The sequence below is a fragment of the Lolium perenne genome, chromosome 2 (assembly GCF_019359855.2).
Source record: "Lolium perenne isolate Kyuss_39 chromosome 2, Kyuss_2.0, whole genome shotgun sequence".
Lineage (NCBI taxonomy): Eukaryota > Viridiplantae > Streptophyta > Magnoliopsida > Poales > Poaceae > Lolium > Lolium perenne.
The window spans coordinates 315,914,864-315,941,037 of NC_067245.2; the positions used below are offsets into that span (position 1 = coordinate 315,914,864).

The window sequence follows — 26,174 nt, forward strand, 5'->3', positions numbered from 1 at the left end:
GAAAAGGGAAAAGAATATTCTCTATATTGGGCAAAATTAACTTTTCAGTCGACCTGCCATATTCACAAGAATATTCTCTGATTAACATTGTTTCTATCTTACAGAGCCTCATCAATGCAGTTCAGAAAGTATTCCCTGATTCAGAACATAGGCACTGTGTGAGACACATTTACCAGAATTTTCACAAGAAACACAAAGGCCAAACTCTGAAGAATGATCTATGGGCAGTTGCAAGGTCTACAAATATTCCTACTTGGGAAAGAAATATTGAGAAAATGAAAGTGGGTAGTGAAGAAGCTTGGGCATGGGTGGAGGAATTGCAGCCAAATACATGGATTAAAGCTTTTTCAATGATTTCCCAAAATTTGACATGCTTCTGAATAATCATTCTGAAGTTTTTAACAGCTACATTCTTGAGTCTAGAGAGTTTCCTGTACTATCAATGTTGGAAACCATTTTTAGCAAAATCATAAATAGAAATATGGGAAAGCAAAAAAGAGGCAGATACATGGCCTGGTACTATTTGCCCCAAGATAAGGAAAAAATGATAAAATGACGGAATGGGCAAAGAATCTAGGAGCATCACATGCTGAAAATGGTGTGTACCATGTCACATCAAAAAAATTTGTGAAAACCTACAATGTTGACATGGTCAGCAGGCAGTGTGATTGCAGGAGATGGCAACTTACAGGGATCCCTTGTCACCATGGCATTGCTTGTTGCAAAGAAGATAGGCTCCAAGTGGACAAGCTTGTGCATAGCTGTTACATAGACACATTCAAGAAAGCTTATGCATACAATTTGACTCCTCTTAGATCCAGGGTCCATTGGGAAAATATGAATGCAGCAACTGTGCATCCTCCAATCTACACAAAGGTCATGGGAAGGCCCAAGAAGAACAGAAGGAAAACTCCAGAGGAGAAGGAGCAACATGGAGTCAAAATCATCACAAAAGAATGTGTGACTATGCACTGCTCTATGTGTGGAGCAACATGGAGTCAAATTCATGCCAAGTGGGTATTGGATAACCTAAATGGAGCTACCACTGTGGAAGATGAGGATGTGGATGATCCTTCTGTCATGCAACACTTAATGCCTATCACTCCTGCCCCTAGAAATGATCCAATGCATCAAATGAGAACACTGGTGCATCAAATGGGCCAAGAGGTAACTCCATGATCCATTACCAATTTTTCAATAAATGTTTTTTGAATCAATGTTTCCCTATACCAATATTTCAATCAATATTTCAATAGGCTGCAGCTCATTTCCCTATACCAAGAGTGCAACAACCATTACCTGAATAAAGTGCCTTTGTGGTGTCTGCAAGAGAGGAACTACCACCTACAAGGCTGACCACTGCAAGTGCAAGTGCAAGAGGAAGAGGAAGAGGAAGAGAAGCTGGAAGAGGCAGAGCTAATGCACAAGCAGATAGAGGAAGAGCAGGTGCAAGTGCAAGAGGAAGAGGAGGAGGAGCAAGTGCAAGAGGAAGAGGAGGAGGAAGAGCAAGTGCAAGAGGAAGAGGAAAAGGAAGGAAAAGAAAAGAGCCAACTATGGTAGAGGGGGCCAGTTCATCACAGCCAACTGTGGCAACTGCATCAAATGCAGGAAGAAGAGGTTACAACACAGGTCTAGGATCAACCTACTACTTGCTTTTTGGTGATGAGCAACCCAGAATTAAGTTGCCTTATTTGAATGAGGCATTCCCAAGTGACAATCAGAAGAAATTCAAATTAGTCAGACTGCACCTCAGTGATGAATTTGTAATGTTCTAACTGAATGATGTTTCAGATGGTACAACTGAATAATGTTTTAGGATCATATTTAAATTTGTAAACACTTGAATGCTATCACTGCTACTCAAATGATGTTTGCACCCTTCAATTTCTCTTCCTCTATTACCAATGCCTGAATGCAAAGCAAGTATACCAATGCCTCAATGCAAAGCAAGTACTGAAGAAATTCATATTTATTCCATAACATAGTTTGTTACAAGCATGATTTTGATCTAAACAAGCATGGTTACCACCTACATTTCCCCATTCTACCTCACACTGATCATAGCAACAAGCACTAAACAAACAGAGAACAAGCACAACATTACACATTCCCTCCAATCTCTGCTTCTAAGCTCTTGCCTATGTTTCTTCTGCATTTTCTTGTTATCTGCCTTCCTCATCTCTAGCTCTAGCTCCACCCCCTTTAGCTTCATCAACAGCAATGAATTCTCCTCTTGCAATTGCTTCTTCTACTTCTTAGAATAAACACAAACCAACTCAGTCCTAGCTTAACTGAATTCCACTAAACACGGGAATGAAATGACATGTTAACACTCACCAGTGTAGAAGGAGAAGATGATCCTCCTGCTGTTGACGACTCCATTGCCCAACCATCGCCATTCTTCCAAAAGTATTCACCTGTGATCATCTCCCACGGATCTCCCTCCTTCTAGATGCGCATGTCTTCCTCGTTCAATTTGCTGGCGGTGGTGGCGGGGGAGGCTGCCGCAGGCTGTCCACCTAAGCGTCCATGACGCGAATCTTCTCCTCCAAGCTCACATTGCTTGGGATTGGCGGCCGCCAGCCATTGGGCTCTGCCATGGCCGCCCTCTCCTCCTCCGATGCTAGGCAGCAGTACAGCAGCATGTACTTCTGGTATAGTTTCTCGTGCCTCCATCGCCTCTCCTCCGCAGCCCTCCTCTCTGTTGCCGCCCTCTCCTCCGCAGTACTGCCATGGCCTTCCTCCGCCGCCGCATGTCGCAGCCGGTGTCCACGACAAGAAGCATGTGCTGGGGCCACGGGCCTGCCCCTCCACTGTGGCCCTCCGCGACGGGCAAACCCTGGCGGCGGCGACCGGCCGGTGCTCTCCATGCTCCCCTCCCCTTGGTGCTCCATGCATCAGCAGTCGATTTCGCCGCAGCTAGGGTTCGAGAGGAGAGGAGAGGGGAACGAGATGAGTGGAGAGGAGATGGGAACAGAGCTTCTGATCGCGCGTGAAATCTCGATTTCTATAAGGACTTCTCTGCAAAAACGCTTTGACGGTGGACTAGGGACGCGTGGCAGCTCCAGACAACACTTGTACCAACGGTGCACATCCAGAACAAGTTCTTGTACCACTTGAACACGTTTTGCAAGATTTTGTATGAAAATGCACATAGAGTATGCAATAACCTCTAATAATGAGGACAAGGGACCACTCCACTCAATAGGGGAGAATAAATCGAATAACCAAGATATGTGAGAGAGGCGCTACAAGACAATTCCAAAACGAGTCAACCCATATGCTATATATAGTGCCTATGCCTACTAGGTAATCAACAGTAGGGGTGGTACCAAAGCGGCAGGAATTCTCTAATCTTGATGTCGCATGGACGGTAGCGATACCCGTGCGTAGAGCGCAGGTGCGCTACTCCACTTTTTCCTTTTATTTCCAAGGCCTAGTGTAGCTAATAGGTGCATCTTTATCATTAACCAAACTAAAGCTGAAGATTAGCATTCAGGCTGTAGTATAAGCAACTAATTTAAACAAGAATTGAACAAAGTAAGAGAGTAGCATTCAGATTGCAGAATACAGTTTTCGTGACAGGAAAATTAAAAAAGCATGTGAGCACATTATGGGCTTTGCATTCCAGCAGCAGCAAGAGAATGCTTTAGACAGGTTCTTGTTTAGGTGATGAGCCTGAGCTAGGGGGAGCCAAAATGATATGTATCCCAAAATCCAAAGATTTTGAACTAGGAATTGGAAATGTAAGAAGCAGAATCCAGAATTCCGACATTCAAACCATCATAACGTAACCACACAAGTGTTATTTTAGAGTAAACTGCAATCCAACGCTCACATGTATATTGGTACGATTGAGATGTCAGTAGCTAGGATTGAGATGTCACAGTAGGTTGAGGTGAAATAGAAAGTACAACTACAAAATTTGGAAACACATGTTGCACACTGATGCAGAATCAATATTTTCCAGTATCTTTTCCTAACTTTATTTTTGTATTCTGTTTCCAGATGTCAAAAAAATACAGTGGAAAAGAATAGGGCTCTACCCGTAAAATGAAACTACTAACAGAACAAAAACTAAAAAAACTAAAAGAAGGGGAAAGATGGTAGAAGTACACTATATGCTAAATGCGATTTACACATGAGGAGACCTACAAGCTATCATAGCTAAGCACCGTCAGTTGTTATCTGCACAGCATCGTACCACCGGCGGATATTTAAAATTCTTTTGTTTTGTTACTTTTTTCTCTATGGGTTCCTTGTATCTGATACATGTTGAAATGAGCGAACCTACACAATAAAGCATATCTAGATACATACATTTACAAAAAAAAAAGTTAAAAGGTCTTACATTTTTGAATGGAGGGAATACTAAATTACAAAAATGTACATTTGTCATGGTACACTAGTAGAAAAAGAGACTTCCATCCACCCCCATTAGTCCCCAAAATATAGGAACCATGACTAAAGGGTTCTTTAGTTGCGGTTCGGGAGGTGACCCGCGACTAAAGACCTGGACCCAGCGCGCTCAGTGGCCAGCTGGTGAACGGGAGGGGCACCTAGCTATGACACCCTCGCTTGCATAAAACTCAACCGGGTTTTCCGGTACCACTAGTATAAAAATATACGGGCTGATATTCACCGGTATTTTTATAATTTTCTCAAATTTAAGTAATTTTGCACAAGTTTTAAATTTTGTTGGAAGAATCTGGGGTAGTATTTAGTCCGGTATTACCGAGATTTCCGGTAACTGGTAATACAGGTACCCACTGGTATTTTTTCGAGAATGAGAAAAAAACCCTTGCCTCCAAACTTAGTGCTTCTTGTTGTTTTCTCGCAAAAAAATATTTCTGGCCCGCCCAAAGTTTCGTGTCAAGCTCCGCCGCTGCGTAGTAAGAATATGCAAAAAATCTTGCAGCAACAAATACTCTCTAGTTCGTTAAGACAAATTCTGAGAGTGCTTCATGAATGAAACACATGTTTTTATTAGGCACAACAACACATAGCTAGGTACCGAAATCTCTTACAGAAAAATTATTCTCATGTATGTTGCTTTAGAAAAATGTTGTGCGATTGCTTCACGGACGATAACTAAACCCAATCAGAGGAAGAACTGCTGCGCATCAGCGGCCACGACCCATCTCTCGATCTCTTTCTTCCTTCCAGCCTGCTCCTGGAGTGATCCCTTGACGAAGACGACGCACAGCCTTTCAAGAACCAGCGCATTGCGCAACAAGAGCCTGGCAACCATACTCTGCAGCTCGTCACCATGGTAATGAATCATGTTGATCTCCCTGACTCGGTGCTGCAAGCACGGGACCGAGAAGGTGGCCTCGTCGGGAGGCTCGGGCTTTCCGTAGGGATCCACGGGGAACTCCATCAGTAGCCAGAGAACCTGGAGGTTTGGCGTCTGCTCCAGGATGCCCCGCAGCCCGTCGGGGCTCTGAATGCCCCCCTGGAGGGCCAGCTGCGTGAGGTTGGGAAACAAAGGGAACCCTGTGAAGTCGTATCTGTATGGGATACGCTCATGGTGGAGATGCAGGCGCTGTGTGTTGGAAATTTCCTGGAAAAAGGTGTTGATCTTGATCGTGTCGTGCTGCGCCATCATGCAATAGTCGAGTTTGCAGATCTCGACGGTGCACAAGGGGATGATCTTCTCCGGTGTGCCGTGCAGAGAGAGGAGCGACTCCGGGGGCACCGTTCCGCGGTAGTCGAGTGACATGAGCTCGGAGGCGTCGATGTTGACACGCTTCATGCCGTGGCAGCACCAGAGTGTGAACCTGCGGAGGCGTTTGTCGAGAATGGAGACCTTCTGGATCTTGTTGTTGGCTTCTAGCGTCAGGTCGACCAGGCAGGGGCAGCTTGCGATGAGCCGCTGGATGCCTGTCCCAGAGTCTCCATGGTCGACGCCGGTGAGGCGGAGCGTCTCGAGGAAGGGCAGGTTGATGGCCGCGGGAAGATTCAGCCCGCAGTAGCTGAGGCATAGCGAGCGCATGGCGGTGCAGGAGTAGAGCCCTCTTGGAAGTTCATACCAAGACCAGTCCGATAGCGTCCGCCACTCGTCTTGGGTGCGTTGTGCACAGGTTGGGCCGAGGCGGAAACACAAGTCGAGGTGGAGCTCTTTTCTGCAGTGGCGCAGCACGTAGGAGAGCCACTGGTCGACGTGGCGCGTGTTCCAGCCGGGGCAGCTGTTGAAGGCGACGCGGAGGCGGCGCAGCGGCACGTGGAATCCGGCGCAATGGCGACGGCAGAGGAGCGCCGACCAGACGTCCTTGAAGAGCGTGGTGCTGACGCTCTTCATCTCCAGCTGGGCGTCGTCGTGGTAAGGGGTGTTCCAGTCGTCGGCCCTCGCGGTGGCTTGCTCCTCGAACGAGACGCTGTCGACGCTTGCGAAGACGTGGCGCCAGCGGCGGGACAGCGCCGCCGCGCGGGCGGCCGGCTTGGTGGGGAGGAAGGAGAGGATGTGGCCCAGCACGTCGTCGGGAAGGTCGCTGAGGCGGTCTCTGCTCCCCGACGGCGACGGCGACGGCGACGCCGACGCTGAAGCCATGCTGATCCGATCCGGCAATTACGCCGTCGATCTGGCCATATGCAACTACTATAAGGGGTTTCTGTAGAGTTTCAGGTGGATCCCGATCCCAAACTCGTCACGTTACCGACTAAGGCTAGGTCACGTTACCGACTAGAGCAAGGTTTATAGTCGGCAGCCTCAACTGACTAACCACGAGTACAAATTTTGTCACAAAATCTGTTAACATAAACACGGCACTGATCTGATCCATGACTCGACGAAGATGGAGCCGTCGCACAGGCAGGGACGAGACCGGCTTAGCGCTCTCCCCAACATCGCGCTACAGCACGTCCTCTCCCACCTCACGTCCGACGAGGCCGTGCGCAGTAGCGCGCTCTCTCGCCGGTGGCGCCGCGTCCACGAGGCCGTCCCCGTCGTACGGCCCCAGCTTGAGCGACCTCAAGGTCTGCTTCGACCACCAGGTGACCAGCGCGATCATGGGCAAGGACGCGGCGACCCCGATCCGCACCTTCCATGTCACCGTCCTGCACCCACCGTCCGAGCTGCTCGACCAGTGGATCGTCACCGCCGTGAACTCTGGCGTCGAGGACCTCGACGTCAAGCTCAGGTACTATGACGAGTCAATGAGCACACTCTGCCCTTCCGTCCGCTGCCCCTACACCGGAGACAGGAACTCGGCGGACTTCTAGATAGATGAGAGGAACATGTACACCAAGACGCAGCCCCATATCTTCCGGTGCGGCACACTCCGCCGCCTGTGCCTCACAAACTGGACACTTGATCTGCCGGGAACCATTGCCATGGCCCATGGCGTCGCTGGAGACGCTCTGGCTGGGCAGGATCATGGACCCACGTCGTGAGCTGCAGCAGCTGATCTGGAGCTGCCCCTGGCTCGTCAACCTGACGCTGGAGGAGTGCCCCACCATCACAGAGATAGCCGTGACCAGCGCTCGCTTGCGAACCTTCACCATGATCTGCTGCCACAACGCCACAAGCATCGAGCTGCACTCCGCCTGCGTCCAGTCGCTGCGCTACAAAGGTGGCCTCCCTCCCCGCGGGTCTTCTTCATTCATCATGGTCGCAAACCCCGCGACAGTCAAGGCGGTGAGCATTGAAATCTGCGAAAACCTCTCCAGCAAAGGACCAAGGGACGTCGATCCAGTCACAAGGCTCATCAGCCAGTGCGCCAAACTGGCGTACCTTCACCTTTCCTTGCGCCCATCAATGGCCTACTACAGCAGCATGTTCACAAGCGTCCTGCGCGACCTCGGCAGCCTCACTCACCTGAGCCTCCGGGGCTGCTTGCCCACGGACCACGCCGTTCGGTCCGTGTCAGCCTTGCTTGTCAACACCAAGAACCTCCAAGTACTGTCGCTGTTTCCTCTGGGTCCAGATCCTCCAAAGAAGATGACGAGAGGGTTCTATGGCCATGACAATTCCGAATCAGATTCAGATACCGAGCCCGAAGATAGCACCGTGGATGATGGCGTCGAATATACCAACAACCGGATGCCTCAGAGTCTTTGGCGCACATGTGCCAGATGCTTGGAATATAATCTGAGAAGAATCAACATTGAAAACTACCAAGGACGGCCTCTCGAAAAGATGCTTGCAAGGTTTCTTCTCTCCAGGGCTGCTGCTTTGGAGGAATTCTCAGCTACGCTAGCAGCTGGACTACACAAGGATGAGACTGCAAAGGAGCTAATATCCTGGCGATGGAATCGCCGTACCAGAGGAACTTGTAACTAGATGGCAGCAAATGTTTCTTGCGCTTGTAAGATCTAAAATTAGAAAGACTTTTCTCTCATTATTTTTAACAATGAACTTTGGAATATAATAGATATCATTTGATTGCTTGAATATTTTGACACTATATTCAGAAATAATTAACTCAGCTACGATTTGATAAGCAATTAATGTCACATCATGTCCCAAGTTGCAGAAAGCAGATAATTCTAGGATAAATAAAAGCAAATCACACAATACACAATGTAGCAACTGACGGACAACTCGAAACGGGAAAAGTGAATAACACAATACATCCAGTGAAAAAAATGCATCTGATAGTTTAATGCCATTTGATTTCCCATGTATACCAATTTTACATGAATTACAACGGGATTGACAAAACTACCTATACATTATTAAGCTGAGTTGGAACAAAGAAACAGATTATGTAGTCATTATGTAAGCTGCTTGAAAAACTCAAGGATATTCAGTTTGCAATGCTGTATCTGAAGTTGCAAGATCAATAATACCTTCAATAAATCCTGGTGTTACTTTAGCATTTACATTCAATACTCTCAAGTGTTGAGAATAAGCAACTATTAGTCACTGTGGACCAAAGGCCAGTACATGTACATGGTGCAATATGCAGGGAACCCCTCATACACTGGGAATATACAGTAAAAGGGTCTATACATAGCTAACACCCCCCCTCAAACTCATGGTGGATCAACAATACTAAGTTTGGAGAGAAAGAAAACATGCTGTGTTCTAGTCTGGGTCTTCGTGAAGAAGTCAGCAAGCTGTAGCTCGGAAGGCACATAATGAAGAGCCGACGTACATATAAGGAATCAACACCTTCTCAAAAAAAAGGCGTCAACACCGATGTGTTTTGTGAGCTCGTGCTTCACAGGATCACGTGCAATGCTGATGTCACCACTACTGTCCGATAAGAGAGGAGTCGGGGCGGCAGCAGAAACACCAAAGTCCGCAAGTAACCAGCGTAACCAAGTCACCTCAGCCGTCAATAGAGCCATCGCTCGTAACTCAGCCTCGACACTCGAACGAGAGACTGCAACCTGCTTCTTGGTCTTCCAAGCAATGAGAGAGCCACCAAGAAAGACGCAGTAGGCAGAAAGAGACTTGCGATCATCTGGATCGCTATCCCAGGTAGCATCTGAGTAGGTCTGGAGCTGTAAGGAGCTGGAGCTAGGAAAGAAGAGAAGACGGGAGATAGTGCCACGAAGATACCGTAGGACACGAAGGAGATGACTATAGTGGACACTAGTGGGAGCAGACATGAACTGACTCGGAATGTGGACCGGGTAGGAGATGTTAGGACGAGTGACAGCAAGATAGACAAGGCTCCCAACCAGGTGACGATAGCGAGTCGGGTCCGGGAGAGGATCACCATCAGTGGCACGGAGGCGGACATTGAGCTCCATAGGAGTCTCGACAGTGCGCTCATCACCAAGAGCGGCACGAGTGAGAAGGTCCTGAATATACTTCTCCTGGGAGATATAGAAGCCATCGGAGGTAGAGGAAACCTCAAGCCCAAGAAAGTAGCGGACAGGACCAAGATCAATCATGAGAAACTGATCACGAAGACGGGCCTTGACAAAGGCAATGTACTCAGGGTCGTCACCTTGATGATCATGTCATCAACATAAAGAAGAAGGAGAGTCCGACCACGAGAAGATGTGTGAACAAAGAGCGCAGGGTCATGTGCGCTAGGGACAAAGCTAGCGGAGGTCACCACAGAGGCGAAACGCTGAAACCAGGCGCGAGGGGCTTGCTTAAAGCCATAGAGAGAGCGCCGGAGACAACAGACCATGCCATCGGGAATAGAGTAGCCAGGAGGTGGCTGCATGTATACCTCCTCACTTAACTCACCGTTAAGAAAAGCATTCTGCAGATCAAGCTGAGAGACAGACCAGTGATGAACAGAAGCAACGGCAAGAAGAGTACGAACAGTGGTCATGTGAGCCACTAGAGCAAAGGTCTCATCATAGTCACGGCCATGCTCCTACTGAAAGCCGCGAGCGACAAGACGAGTCTTGTAGCGCTCAAGAGGACCATCAGAGCGAGTCTTGATCTTGTAGACCCACTTGCAGGTGATGTGACGAACAGAGGAAGGAGGAGTGAAAACATCCCAAGTGCCAGTACGCTCAAGAGCAGCAATCTCCTCAGCCATCGCTAGCTGCCATTCGGGATGAGCAAGTGCATCCCGATAAGAGGTCGGCTCACGGACGGCAGAAAGACCGTAGTGAGTGGGAGAATAGCGATCGGGAGCAGGACAAGGACGAGCACGAAGATGATGAGTCGGCTCGGACGGAGAGGGCATCACACCAGAGGTGGAGCGCATGTCAGGAGGAGCAGCATCATCCTCACGTGGACGACGAGAGTAGTGAAAAGGGTAGGGAGTGACCACCGTGGGCAAGGAAGGTGACATGGGAGAGGAAGGTGTGGAGGATGGGGAAGGTGGTGAGGGAGGAGAGGGGGGTCTGGTGGGCGAAGGAGGAGAGGCTGGTGAGAGACTCGGCGGAGCAGGGACCTGAGAAGGAGGAGGAGGTGAGTCAGGAAATATGAGAAAAGAGATATCATCCACCGATAAGGAAGAGGAGGAGGGACACGGGTAGAAGGGACGGGACTCATCAAAAGTGACATCCCGAGATATGCGCATCCGAGGGCTGAAGGTTGATGAGATAGGTGGAAATAGACACAGCCTTAGCCCAGAAGTGAAGAGGAAGAGAGGCAGCGATCATCATCGCACGAGCCGTCTCAAGCAGGTGGCGATGCTTGCGCTCAGCCACGCCATTTTGGGCATGGGCGCCAGGGCAGGAGAATTGGGCAAGATACCCTGCTCAGCAAGAAAACACGCAACAGCTGGGAGATATACTCACCAGCAGAATCAGCCCAAAAGACATGTATTGTTGGGGGGATGACCCCCCATATGCCAAAGGCATGCCGGACTAGCCTCGCTTAGGCTATTGAGGTACCGGTTTAAAGATTATTCCGGGCAAGGAAGTTAAGATCATGCTAAATAGAAACTATGCCAGTATCCCAGAAGGGGTATACCGGAATAGGCTAAGAAGGTACCGGAGTACCGGCATGGGCTACACTGTAGCACGTCGGCAGTCCGGTCAAAGATTCTCTCAAGGACTAGAGGACAAGGATGAGCGAATCACTTCAGCTTTAATCGAAGCTCTGAGGCCAAAGCAGAAGATGACGTAAAAGCTACCGGAGGATCTCACCGTTCCTGATTAAAGGTCTACCGGCTTCACCTGCTGCCAAAGAGGCTTTGTAAAGTAGTTTGTCTAGTCAAAGATGCCATTAGGGTTTCTTCCCCTGTAAGTCACCATCTCCCCTATATAAGGAGAGGGAGCACTTCCTTGCGCGGGATCCGAGTAGTAGGCAATTGAGCAGTAGAGAGATAGAGCTTGTACTGTTCTTCTTCAACCTCTGGCCAAGGCCAAGTTCATCAGTAAAGATACCGGAATTCCATCTGGATTCCACCCTTGTGTTACCAAAACCCTCCCCCATATCCTCTAGCGCACATTCGGCCCCAACTTAAGCCATCCCATGGCATCTGTCTGTTCACCACGACGACAGTTGGCTCCCACCGTGGGGCCAGCAGCTGCGCTTGCTGGAGTTCATATTCGGGCAGGCCTCCTGACCATCTCCGGCGAACGCATGGTCACTGGCCTCGTCTACCGCCTCTTCTCGATGGACTTCATCAACGACAACGCTGGCTGCTTCTCCAACTGCGGTAAGTTCCCCAAGAACGGCCGCGTCATCAAGTTCGGCAGCCATCGCGTCTACTACGGCACCGTCCCGGAGCGCCAGTGCCTCTCGCCGGTGCTGGTAGCGCTGGACCCGCCAAGATCTGCAGTTCGCAGCGGCCGCGTGATACGTCTCCAACGTATCTATAATTTCTTATGTTCCATGCTTGTTTTATGACAATACCTACATGTTTTGTTCACACTTTATATTGTTTTGATACATTTTCTGGAACTAACCTATTAACGAGATGCCGAAATACCAGTTCCTGTTTTCTGCTGTTTTTGGTTTCAGAAATCCTAGTAAGGAAATATTCTCGGAATTGGGCGAAATCAACGCCCAGAACCTTATTTTTCCCGGAAGCTTCCAGAGAGTCAGAGAGGGACCAGAGGGGAGCCCTGGGGGCCCCACACGTGGTGGCGGCGCGGCCAAGGGGGGGGCGCGCCCCCCTAGTGTGTGGCCCCCCCCCCAGGTCCCTTCTGACGCCGCCCTTCCGCCTACTTAAGCTCTCCATCGCGAAAACCCTAGAGGAATAAGCCACGGTACGAGAAACCTTCCAGAGCCGCCGCCATCGCGAAGCCAAGATTCGGGGGACAGAACTCTCTATTCCGGCACGCCGCCGGGACGGGGAAGTGCCCCCGGAAGGCATCTCCATCGACACCACCGCCATCTTCATCAACGCTGCTGTCTCCCATGAGGAGGAGTAGTTCTCCCTCGAGGCTAAGGGCTGTACCGGTAGCTATGTGGTTAATCTCTCTCCCATGTACTTCAATACAATGATATCATGAGCTGCCTTACATGATTGAGATTCATATGATGAGCTTTGTATCACTATTAATCTATGTGCTACTCTAGTGATGTTATTAAAGTACTCTATTCCTCCTCCATGATGTAACGGTGACAGTGTGTGCATCATGTAGTACTTGGCATAGGTTATGATTGTAATCTCTTGTAGATTATGGAGTTAATTATTACTATGATAGTATTGATGCGATCTATTCCCCCTTTCATAGTCTGAAGGTGACAGTGTGCATGCTATGTTAGTACTCGATATAATTGCAATGGTCTATCATGCACTCTAAGGTTACTTAAATATGAACATCGGATGTTGTGGAGCTTGTTAACTCCGGCATTGAGGTGCTCTTGTAGCCCTACGCAACGAATGGTGTTCATCATCCAACAATAGTGTGTAGAAGTAGCATAAGAGAAGAGAACTTATTTATTTATGTGATCAATGTTGAGAGTGTCCACTAGTGAAAGTATGATCCCTAGGCCTTGTTTCCAAATACTGCAATCATCGCTTATTTACTGTTCTGCTGCATCTTTACTTACTGCACGCCAACAAGCTATTTTCTGGCGCCGTTGCTACTACTCATATTCATTCATACCACTTGTATTTCACTATCTCTTCGCCGAACTAGTGCACCTATACATCTGACAAGTGTATTAGGTGTGTTGGGGACACAAGAGACTTCTTGTATCATGATTGCAGGGTTGCTTGAGAGGGATATCTTTGACCTCTTCCTCCCTGAGTTCGATAAACCTTGGGTGATTCACTTAAGGGAAACTTGCTGCTGTTCTACAAACCTCTGCTCTTGCAGGCCCAACACTGTCTACAGGAATAGAAGCGTGCGTAGACATCAAGCACTTTTCTGGCGCCATTGCCGGGGAGGAAAGGTAAAAGGCATTCACACTCCGGTCCCAGGTAACCAAGCACTTTTCTGGCGCCGTTGTGAGTGCTCGAAGCTATTTCCTTTAGATCCTGCAATTGCATCTTTTTGTTTCTTGTTTATCACTAGTTAGGCATAATGGAAAGCAACTGTGAGCTTTTGAAGCTATTTCCTGAGTTAAGACATGGATTGTTTGGTGCGAAAATTAAAAAACCTATTGAACCTTATTTGCATGCTAGTAGCAATGATATTGGTATGAACGCTTTGAACACCATTGTTGCTAATGATATGGAAAATTCTAAGCTTGGGGAAGCTGGTTTTGATGAGCATGATATTTTTAGTCCCCCAAGCATGGAGGAGAAAATTTACTTTGATGATACTTTGCCTCCCATTTATGATGATTATAATGATAGTAGCCTTTTGGTGCCACCTACTATGGAGGATAAATTTGATTATGATTACAATATGCCTCCTATATTTGATGATAGCTACTTTGTTGAATTTGCTCCCACTACAATTAATAAGAATGACTATGCTTATGTTGGGAGTAGTGATTATTTTATGCATGAGACTCATGATAAGAATGCTTTATGTGATAGTTATATTGTTGAGTTTGTTCATGTGCTACTGAAAATCTTTATGAGAGAGGAAAATATGGTTGTAGAAACTTTCATGGTACTAAAACACCTCTCTATATGTTGAAAATCTTGAAGTTACTCGTGTTTTATCTTCCTATGCTTGTCACTTTGTTCTTCATGAATTTATTTGTGTACAAGATTCCTTTTCATAGGAAGTGGGTTAGGCTTAAATTTGTTTTGAATTTGCTTTTGATGCTCTCTTTTGCTTCAACTCTTATTTCTTGCGAGTGCATCATTGAAATTGCTGAGCCCATCTTAATGGCTATAAAGAAAGCACTTCTTGGGAGATAACCCATGTTTTTATTTTGCTACAATACTTTTGTTTTATATTTGAGTCTTGGAAGTTGTTACTACTGTAGTAACCTCTCCTTATCTTTATTTCATTGCATTGTTGTGCCAAATAAAGTCTTTGATAGTAAGGTTGATACTAGATTTGGATTACTGCGTAGAAACAGAATTCTTACTGTCACGACATTGAGTCGCCCCGTCTGTAGGTAACTCAGAAAAATCGGCCAATTTACGTGCGTGATCCTCAGATATGTACGCAACTTTAATTCAATTTGAGCATTTTCATCTGAGCAAGTCTGGTGCCTCTAAAAAATTCGTCTTTACGTACTGTTCTGTTTTGACAGATTCTGCCTTTTATTTCGCATTGCCTCTTTTGCTGTGTTGGATGGATTTCTTTGCTCCATTAACTTTCAGTAGCTTTGTGTAATGTACAGAAGTGTTAAGAATGATTGTGTCACCTCTGAACATGTGAGTTTTTGATTATGCACTAACCCTCTAATGAGTTTGTTTCGAGTTTGGTGTGGAGGAAGTTTTCAAGGGTCAAGAGAGGAGGATGATATATGATTAAGAAGAGTGAAAAGTCTAAGCTTGGGGATGCCCCCGTGGTTCATCCCTGCATATTTCAAGAAGACTCAAGCGTCTAAGTTTGGGGATGCCCAAGGCATCCCCTTCTTCATCAATAATTTATCAGGTTTCTTCTATTGAAACTATATTTTTATTCCGTCACATCTTATGTACTTTACTTGGAGCGTCTGTGTGCTTTTATTTTCATTTTTGTTATTTTCATTCTCTGAATAAATACTTGTGTGGGAGAGAGACACGCTCCGCTGGTTCATATGAACACATGTGTTCTTAGCTTTTAATGTTCATGGCGAAGGTTGAAACTGCTTCGTTCATTGTTATTTGGTCGGTTCAGGAAATGTTGCATGTGGTAGTGGTATAATGAAACACTTGCATAATCTTTTAGATCATTGAGCTTTGATAACCTGATTCTTTGCAAACGTTTTGAGGTATTTAGATGGTAAGATTTGCTGGATAAATAAGTTAAAATTAGTAGTGGATTGTTTTCTTTAAGCTTGTGCCGTACTACAAACTCTACTTAAATAGTTGAAGGTGTAGTTGGACTTGATAGCTTTCCATGTCTAAGAGTTCATCGTAATAACTAAGTTGTGCTGAAGGTCGAGGGAGCTAGCGGGGTACTTGTGCCACCGTGAACGGCCCTCCTTGGAGTGAATTTTAATCATGCTCTTAATGATGAACCTGCTAGTTGTTTGCAATAAGCTTGTGAGTTCTTTTTTACTAATGTTAAGCTACGGTTTTTGGCACTTCCACCATCCAAATTTGCTAGCCTCTTCGGTATTGTGCATTGCCTTTTTCTCACATTGAGAATTGTGCATACTTCGCCAGTACATCCAAACCCGTGGGAGGACTTTCTCTTGTTCTCCTACACATAAGCCCATACATCTCCTCAAAACAGCCACCATACCTACCTACCACAGCATTTCCATAGCTGTTCCGAGATATATTGTCATGCAACTTCCATTTTACATTACATGTTGTCATTTATCATTTATATATTGTTTTGCATGATTCTATACAGCTGATGTGTGGTTTACCCATTTTACGCTAGATCATTGCACATCCTGCTACACTGGCAGAGGCATACAGTTTCATACATCATGTTTTATTCATTATGAGTTATTTGTACCGAAAAGTGTGTTGTCATATTAGGATGTTGCCCCTAAAAGTGAAAAGAGCCATGGAGGCCATCAAAAATAGAAACAGAAAAAGAAAAAAAATAGAAAAAAAAGAAAAAGAAAAAAAAAAGAGAAAGAAGAAAGAAAGAAAAAGGGGGCAGCATTACTATCTTTTATCCACACTTGTGCTCATGTTTTAGCACCTGCAGTATTCATAGTCATCATTTGTGCTCATGTTTAGCACCTATACTCCATGTGAGAGAGTTTTCATGATTTACTAGTATAACTATGTGGGGAATTTACACTATAGAACTTGGGTTGTATATTCCAATGATGAGCTTCCTCAAAAGTGCTCTAGGTCTTCGTGAGCAACCAAGTTGGATGCACCCCCACTAGTTCCATTGGAGAGCTTTCATACACATATAGCTCTATGTGCATCCGTTGCATGGCAATCACTACTCCTTGCATAGCTTCGATTATAATACTTCCTCTTGTCTAATAATCACTTATAGCTTTGTAAGACTTTCTTCCATTTGGCCTTCCAAACCCCCATTAACGTTCTTTATGCCATAACATCTTGGTGCTAATAACAAATGCTTGCGCTCACCGGTTGAGTAGACTTCGAAACAGTTGATTCATGACGTTCATGTTTATGTTTACTTGACTGAATCCTTCTTATGTTGTGAAATTTTACTTGATGCTTGGAATGAAGGATAGAACTTCTACGCTGAATACTTAACACACCTTTAATGAACTTTGTACGGTTTCATGTCTTTGAAGCAATAGTTCATGAAAACTTCTAGCTTGTTTAACTCTTGCATTATCATCTCTTATATCAATATAGACATTTGCTTTGAGTGATTTGGTCTCAGTTCATATGCTTTACATCATTATTGGATCAAGATTATGTTGGTTGCATGCCACTTCAGAAATTATCTTTGTTATCGTTTACCTACTCGGGGGCGAGTAGGAACTAAGCTTGGGGATGCTGATACGTCTCCAACGTATCTATAATTTCTTATGTTCCATGCTTGTTTTATGACAATACCTACATGTTTTGTTCACACTTTATATTGTTTTGATGCATTTTCCGGAACTAACCTATTAACGAGATGCCGAAGTACCAGTTCCTGTTTTCTGCTGTTTTTGGTTTCAGAAATCCTAGTAAGGAAATATTCTCGGAATTGGACGAAATCAACACCCAGAACCTTATTTTTCCGGAAGCTTCCAGAGAGTCAGAGAGGGACCATAGGGGAGACTTGGGGGCCCCACACGTGGTGGCGGTGCGGCCAAGGGGGGGCCGCGCCCCCCTAGTGTGTGGGGCCCCTAGGTCCCTTCTGACGCCGCCCTTCCGCCTACTTAAGCTCTCCGTCGTGAAAACCCTAGAGGAATAAGCCACGGTACGAGAAACCTTCCAGAGCCGCCGCCATCGCGAAGCCAAGATTCGGGGGACAGAACTCTCTGTTCCAGCACGCCGCCGGGACGGGGAAGTGCCCCCGGAAGGCATCTCCATCGACACCACCGCCATCTTCATCAACGCTGCTATCTCCCATGAGGAGGGAGTAGTTCTCCCTCGAGGCTAAGGGCTGTACCGGTAGCTATGTGGTTAATCTCTCTCCCATGTACTTCAATACAATGATCTCATGAGCTGCCTTACATGATTGATATTCATATGATGAGCTTTGTATCACTATTAATCTATGTGCTACTCTAGTGATGTTATTAAAGTACTCTATTCCTCCTCCATGATGTAACGGTGACAGTGTGTGCATCATGTAGTACTTGGCATAGGTTATGATTGTAATCTCTTGTAGATTATGGAGTTAATTATTACTATGATAGTATTGATGCGATCTATTCCCCCTTTCGTAGTCTGAAGGTGACAGTGTGCATGCTATGTTAGTACTCGATATAATTGCAATGGTCTATCATGCACTCTAAGGTTACTTAAATATGAACATCGGATGTTGTGGAGCTTGTTAACTCCGGCATTGAGGTGCTCTTGTAGCCCTACGCAATGAATGGTGTTCATCATCCAACAATAGAGTGTAGAAGTAGCATAAGAGAAGAGAACTTATTTATTTATCTGATCAATGTTGAGAGTGTCCACTAGTGAAAGTATGATCCCTAGGCCTTGTTTCCAAATACTGCAATCATCGCTTATTTACTGTTCTGCTGCATCTTTACTTACTGCACGCCATCAAGCTATTTTCTGGCGCCGTTGCTACTACTCATATTCATTCATACCACTTGTATTTCACTATCTCTTCGCCGAACTAGTGCACTTATACATCTGACAAGTGTATTAGGTGTGTTGGGGACACAAGAGACTTCTTGTATCGTGATTGCAGGGTTGCTTGAGAGGGATATCTTTGACCTCTTCCTCCGTGAGTTCGATAAACCTTGGGTGATTCACTTAAGGGAAACTTGATGCTGTTCTACAAACCTCTGCTCTTGGAGGCCCAACACTGTCTACAGGAATAGAAGCGTGCGTAGACATCACCGCGCCGCCGGCAGCGTGGAGGTGTTGGTGGTTGGCGCGGCTGACGCCGGCAAGGATGCAGCGGCGGAAGGCGCTGGACCGACGAAGTGCACGCGCACGACCAAGCCGCCAACCAAGCGTGACCAAGTGGTTGCGGGTACATCTGCAGCGCCACCAGAGACTCCTCTCCAAGCGGCCATGAGCGTGCTGGCGACGCCCATCGCGCAGAACATCGATCCGGCAGCGGCTCAGGCGGAGCTAGAGGCACAACGGCAGAAGCTGCTCTCCGGAGGTGCGGACATCATCCGGGCGCAGCGCGAGCTGAACCTAACCCTACGTGAGTACAATGCTGCCCATAGCTTTGCTTCTGTTAGCACTCAGCCTGCTAGAGTACCGGAAAACCGGCTTAGAGCTCGAAACCTAGATCAGGATTTGCGTAAGGAAGTCTTTGCCGGAAAAAGTACCTCTGCATCCTTGAGCATCATAGAAAAACCTAAGTACAGCAGTCCGGATAAAACCATAAAAGTTGCTAGGGCTGCAGTAGAGCTGTGTGACTCTCTTACCGGAGATGCGTTAGCAAAACAACAAGATCGAGTTAGGGAGTTGCTTGATATGATACAGGAGCAAAACGCTGAGCAGCATGCTAGGGTAAACAAAGCAGCAGCGATGTCAAAGTCGGTGTGTTCGGCAAAGAATGCCGGAAGCAAGTCCCATGGGTAGGCTTCGTCCCCCCATCCGGACAGAAGAAGAGAAAAAGAAGTGAATGCGCAACAAATGACTGTGTATGATCCGGTTCTTGCCGGAAAACAACAAGCCGGGCGACACGAGGCTGGAAGAAAAAGCCAAGGGGCATTTCGTGGCTATGCCGGAAATGGCTATGCCGGAAATGATTATGCCAGTAAAGGTGAAACCGGGCAAAATTATCGAGCGGCAAGAGCAGCTTATGCTGAGGAGGAAATGCCTCCACCGAGGTACCGGCAGGCAAGAGCCGCGGTACCGGAACGTTACGATGAGGCTGACTCCGGAGTGGAAAGGATCGGAGCTTACCGGAACCCATTGGGCGAACGCTTAGGAGAAAGGTGCCTGCCAGACCGGGATGCGAGGCACAGGCTGGACAGGGTGTACTTATCAGAGATGATCGAAGCAGAAGGTCCTCCGGGTCCTCAATGCTATGGCCCGCGGATCATGAAAGAGGAACCACCGGTACGCAACTTCCAGTTGCCCCGTGACACAAAAACGTACGATGGCACGACTAAGCCGGAAGATTAGCTTGCGGACTATGTAACTACAGTGTACGTCGCTGGCGGCGGAGGAACCATGACAGGCGGAGGAAACCGGCGCTGGGCCGTGAGAATCATACCATCTTTCCTGGTAGGACCGGCACGTATTTGGCTTAACAATTTGCCAAACGGAAGAATAAACGGCTGGTTGGACTTTGAGGAAGCTTTCGTGAGCAACTTCAGCAATACATACCGGAGGCCAAACAGGCCGCAGCAGCTCGCTTTATGCGTGCAACGCTCCAACGAAACAGATCGGGATTACCTGACCCGGTGGAACTCCACAGGGAACTCCTGTGAAGGGGTAATCGAGGCACATGCCATTGCTTGGTTTTGCAATGGGTGCAGAAGAGGTTCACCATTGTGGCAAAAGCTGCACAGAAACATGCCAACAACTTTGGCTGAAATGATACGTGTGGCGGATAGCTACGCATTGAGAGATCCAATGCAACCGGCGGTTCAAGCTGAACCGGCACAAACGAGCCAACCGCGCCAAGACCAATACCGGGACAATCGGCACAACAAAAGAAGGGAAGATTTTCCGGATCGGAGGTACGGTCAGCAGCAAGTGGCCGCGGTGCAGGATAATTCCGGCGCCAGCAGAAGCCAGAGGCAAAAAACCGGATCGCAGCCGTGGGCGGGTCCTAAGAAACAATGGGTTGAAAAGAAACCGTGGCAAAATGATGAGAGGTACACCATGGAATCCGCTATGGATCAGCCGTGCCGGTGGCACACACCGAATCCGGCGAGATCGGCAAAGCATCTGACAAAAGATTGCTCCTGACAAAGAGGTTAATGGAGAAAGGTACGATGAAAGATGTAAGGGACCTGATTTCCGGAAGATTACCACCACCACCGCTTACCGGAGCAAATGCGCTGCCGGTACAGCCGCAGCCAAACTGGCAGCAGCAGCAACAAGTTCATCAGGTGGGGGATGGCAATGGCCAGCCACCACCGCCGGCACCTTTGGGCCGGAACGTTTATCAGGATCCGCACCTGTGCTGTGTGGTGTTCGTCACTGAGCCAACTGACAGGCAAAGCATGCATCGCCGATCCATGGAAGTGAACGCAGTGATGTCGGCAGTTCCGAAATAAATGATGTGGTCAGATCAGGAAATTACCTGGTCGTTCAAGGATCACCCAAAGATAATGCCAAACCCAGGTGGCTATGCTCTAGTTGTGGACCCAATCATGCATGGGCCAACAACTCGAGTCAAGTTCAGCAAGGTGTTGATAGACAATGGGAGCAGCATAAACATCATGTACCGGCACACCATGCGTACGTTGGGAATAACAGAAAACATGCTGCAACCAACTCACACAACGTTTCATGGAATCGTTCCGGGCTTGTCCTGTTCGCCCATGGGAAAAATCCGGGTGGATGTGTCATTCGGAGGACGTGACAACTGTCGGGTCGAAAACCTTCTGTTCGAGGTGGTGGATCTAGACAGTCCTTACCATGCATTGCTGGGGAGACCGGCACTTGCGGCATTCATGGCTTCAACTCATACGGCATATCTCAAGATGACAATGCCGGCACCTCGTGGACCCTTAACTGTGGTGGGAAACTACAAGATCTCGCTGGAAACCGCTTCCGCCGGATCAAACCTAGCAGAATCGATGGTGATAGCAGAGGAAAGAGAAGGATGCAAACCGCAGTTGCCCTGGCTCAGTCCTCACAGTTGAGCTTAGCGGCAATGAGTGGTAGTTTGGGCACACCGGCATTAAAGCCAACCAAGGAGACAAAGGACATCGTGCTGGACCCGGCATACCCTGAGCGTACCGTTCGTATCGGTGCCGGACTGAGTGAGGCATAGGAAAGCGCGTTCATCAACTTCCTCCGTGAGAATCGGAATATCTTTGCCTGGTCTACCGATGACTTGGTAGGAGTTCCGAGGGAGTTGGTTGAGCACTCTTTAAATGTCCGGAAGGATGTGAAGCCGGTAAGACAGCCCTTACGCCGGTTCGCTGAAGACAGGAGAAAGATCATTGGAGAAGAAGTGACAAAGTTACTGGTTGCCGGTTTCATCGTGGAGGTATTGCATACCGAATGGCTAGCCAATCCGGTGCTGGTCGAGAAGAAAAAATAGGAAAACCCCAAAGCTCCAAAGGTGTGGCGCATGTGCATCGACTACACCAACCTGACCAAGGCTTGCCCAAAAGATCCGTTCCCCTTACCCCGGATTGATCAGGTGATCGATTCTACTGCTCGGTGTGAATTGTTGTTTTTTCTGGATGCTTATTCCGGTTTTCACCAGATTCCCCTGAAAAAGGAAGATCAAATAAAAATTGCGTTCATTACCCCGCACGGGGCTTATTGCTATGTCACCATGCCTTTCGGTTTGCGCAACGCTGGTGCAACGTACCAGCGCTGTATGCAAAGGTGTTTGTTTGATCAAATTGGAAAAAATGTGCAAGTCTATGTGGACGATGTCGTGATAAAAACTAAGGCTTATTGTTTCATCGGCAAAATGTACTTTCGGTGTTCCTGCCGGAAAACTACTTGGTTTCCTGGTATCAAGTCGCGGTATAGAGGTTAACCCGGTAAAGATCGGGGCCACTGAGAGAATGACAATACCGCAGGAACTTAAGGACGTGCAAAAGTTTACCGGAAGCTCGGCGTCGCTAAGCCGGTTCATAAGCAGGTTGGAGGAAAAGGCTCTGCCACTCTATGCTCTAATGAAAAAATCCGATACCTTCGTCTGGACCCCTCAGGCAGACGCATCATTCAAAGAGCTAAAAAATATGCTAGCCACTGCGCCGGTATTGGCTTCGCCTCTGGAAAGGTAGCCCATGTTGTTGTACATAGTAGCAACGAACCGGGTTGTTAGTGTTGTGGTTGTGGTAGAAAGAGAAGAGGAAAGGAAAACCATGCAGAGGCCGATATATTACCTGAGCGAGCTGCTCTCCGTCTCAAAACAAAATTACCCTCACTTCCAGAAAATGACCTACGGCGTGTTCATGGCCGCCACAAAGCTCAAGCACTACTTTGAGGAACTCCCGATGAAAGTGGTGAGTGAGGCACCCATTTCAGACATCATGTGCAACAAGGATGCTAGCGGCAGAATTGTCAAATGGGCAATTCAGCTAACGCCGTACGTACCGGTATACGAAAGAAGAGATTCCATAAAATCACAAGCCTTGGCTGACTTCCTGGTCGATTGGGCGGAAATGCAGTACAAACCACCGGAACAAAAAATAGAATACTGGAAGATGCACTTTGATGGATCCAAGCTCAAAGAGGGTCTAAGTGCTGGTGTGGTTCTTACTTCACCTAAAGGAGATCATATCCGGTATGTTCTGCAAATACACTTCAGGACGTCAAATAATGTCGCTGAATATGAGGTTCTGATCCATGGGCTCAAGGTCGCAAAAGAAATTGGTGCGCATCGGATCATTTGCTACGGTTACTCGGATCTTGTGGTGCAGCAGTCTTCCGGAGATTGGGACGCAAAAGATGCCAACATGGCCTCATACTCGTTTCATGCGCAAAATATTGCCGGATTCTTCGAGGGGTGTGAGTTTCACCGTGTGCCGCGGGCGGAAAATGAAGCCGCGGATACGCTCTCTAAGTTGGGTTCCTCCAGGCAAGAAATACCTCCCGGAATAACTTTGGCTCACCTAAGGGCGCCGTCAATCAAGCCAAGTCCGGAGTCTGAGTCAATCTTTGTACCGGAGTCACATGTTGTGCCAATGGACATTGATGAAGGAAACCCGGGAACTGTTCCGGTAAACCCGGGGACTGCGGGATCTAAGCCGGAAGAAGTTATGCTGGTGGACAATATGGAGATAGACGTACCGGTATTTCTAGTTCGGGAAACACCAACCTGGGTTGAACCTATTAAGAAATTCCTGATCAACGGCACCCTGCCGGTTGACGAAAATGAGTCAAGAAGGATCCAGAGGAGATCCAAGGCCTATACCATCATCAACGGCGAGGTGTACAAGAGAAGTGTTACCGGTGTCCTCCAAAGGTGTGTGGAACCGGAAGAGGGAAAATAAATGCTGGTGGAGATTCACCAAGGAGAATGCGGGCATCACGCCTCATCCAGGGCGCTGGTGGCAAAGGTGTTCCGGCACGGGTTCTACTGGCCCACGGCACTGGAAAATGCTGAGGATCTGGTACGAAAATGCAACGGGTGCCAGAGGTACGCCAAGAAAAATCATACCGTTAACTTGGCCATTCGCTGTACGGTGCCTTGACATGGTTGGCCCATTCAAAACTGCAAGGGGAAGCATGACCCACATCCTAGTGATGGTGGATAAGTTCACCAAGTGGCTTGAAGTGAAACCTATCGCAAAATATGATGGGCACACTGCGGTGAAATTCTTGAAAGATGTTATCCTGCGGTATGGATACCCGCATAGCATCATCACTGATAATGGGACAAACTTTACCCAAGGAGAGTTTAAGCGATTCTGTGAGGATAACAACATCCGGTTGGATCTGTGTTCAGTGGCACACCCGCAAGGCAATGGCCAAGTGGAAAGAACCAATGCTTTGGTGCTTTCCGGTATCAAGCCAAGGCTCATTGAACCGCTTGAAAAGACACCGGGATGCTGGCTCGATGAGCTACCGTCGGTGCTGTGGAGCATAAGAACAACACCGAATCGGTCTACCGGATACACTCCATTCTTCATGGTTTATGGGGCGGAAGCCGTGATACCAACTGACATTATCCATGACTCACCAAGGATTCAGCTCTATACCGAAGAAGAGGTAAAAGAGGCCCAAGAAAACGATGTGGACCTGCTCGAGGAAGCAAGAGAGCTGGCTTTGGCAAGAACAGCCATATACCAGCAGAACCTCAAACGCTATCATAGCCGGAAGGTTAATCCGAGGGTGTTCCGGGAAGGGGACCTGGTGCTACGCCTAGTGCAGCGCAATGAGGGACGCCACAAACTCTCACCTCCGTGGGAAGAACCTTTCATTGTGAGCAAGGCTCTACACAATGATGCCTATTACTTGATCGATGCGCAGGAATCAAAGAAGGGAAAGGCGGACAGGTCAAGAGAGGAGACCAAGCGCCCATGGAACATAGCTTTGTTGTGTCCTTTCTATTCCTGAAGATGTGCTGTAACGAGTTCCTTTTTGTACCTTATTTGCTATGAATAAAGATGCCGGCACCTCGAATGAATCTCGGGGACTGCCTCTACCGGAGTTGCATGCAATGTGTTTATTTTTCTGTATATCGGTTTGATTGTTGGACATTTTCTTTTTCTGGTTTAGTAACGTGCTAAACCTACCGGAGTATTCGACTTTGCTGCTGCCCGAAACCCGGCTTCATGGCAAGCAAGATAAACCTGAAGGATTTAAGCACGTAAAACACGCAAAGAGAGGTTGAAGACAAACAATCCGAAGAAAGCTTAACTAACCCCGGTTATACCAGTTTTTTGTGAAAAAATTCGAGTTATTTCTAAGTTCAAGAAAGTGCTTGCTTGGCAAAAGAACTTTGTGACTCATACGCCAAAACACCTAGAGAGGTAGGCAGAGCCAAAGAAAAAGAACCAAGTGTGCATCAGATTGGATGCGGAAACAATTCCGGAATCTTCACGGTGCAAGATCAAGGCAAACAGTAATGGCAAATTGCTAGAGTAGCATAACAACATAACATAATAAGCTACCGGCATATCATATAAGATACCGGCATAATAAAGTGTAGCACAACCAAAAGGGCTTCGAAGTATTATCTTACATCAAACACCCCGGCATACCGGGGGGGGGGGGGAATTTAACGAACATTGTTTTAGACCAACAGGTGTGGCAAAGATAAGGCGCAAATTCAGGCAACAGGAGGCTGGTGGCCAGCTTCAGGCGCTTCCAGAGCTTGCTCTAGAGGGGCATCGCCTTCTTCAGCATCCTCCTCCTCATCGTCGCTAGCACCTTCTCCTTCCTCGTCGTCAGAGACTTCGTCCCTGACGTCGGCATGGGGAGGGATAAAGATGCTGGTGCTGGCATACTGAGCGACCCGGTACGCGCGGTCCTGGCGCTTGGCAGTTAAGGCAGGATCTGTGTCGGTAGGAGCCTTGCCGCGCAAACTGTGGAGGGCGTCGAGGTCCAGCTCCTCGTACCAGGAGCAGGCAA

At 47.6% G+C, this 26,174-nt stretch overlaps 2 protein-coding genes across 2 annotated transcripts; both read right to left on the reverse strand.

Annotated features, from left to right (window-relative positions):
- Positions 1-5,047: 5,047 nt before the first annotated feature.
- On the reverse strand, positions 5,048-6,565 carry LOC127329565 (F-box/LRR-repeat protein At4g14103-like). Its single transcript, XM_051356065.2, has one exon. The coding sequence runs from the start codon at positions 6,548-6,550 to the stop codon at positions 5,102-5,104; it is 1,449 nt and encodes a 482-aa protein (XP_051212025.1). The 5' UTR covers positions 6,551-6,565; the 3' UTR covers positions 5,048-5,101.
- Positions 6,566-9,108: 2,543 nt separating this feature from the next.
- LOC139835886 (uncharacterized mitochondrial protein AtMg00810-like) lies at positions 9,109-10,451 on the reverse strand. The gene is made up of 3 exons (XM_071825783.1): positions 10,305-10,451; positions 10,089-10,178; positions 9,109-9,852 (listed from the first exon to the last, which is right to left on the reverse strand). Exons 1-3 carry the CDS (start codon positions 10,449-10,451, stop codon positions 9,109-9,111), a joined length of 981 nt encoding a protein of 326 aa, XP_071681884.1.
- Positions 10,452-26,174: the final 15,723 nt, after the last annotated feature.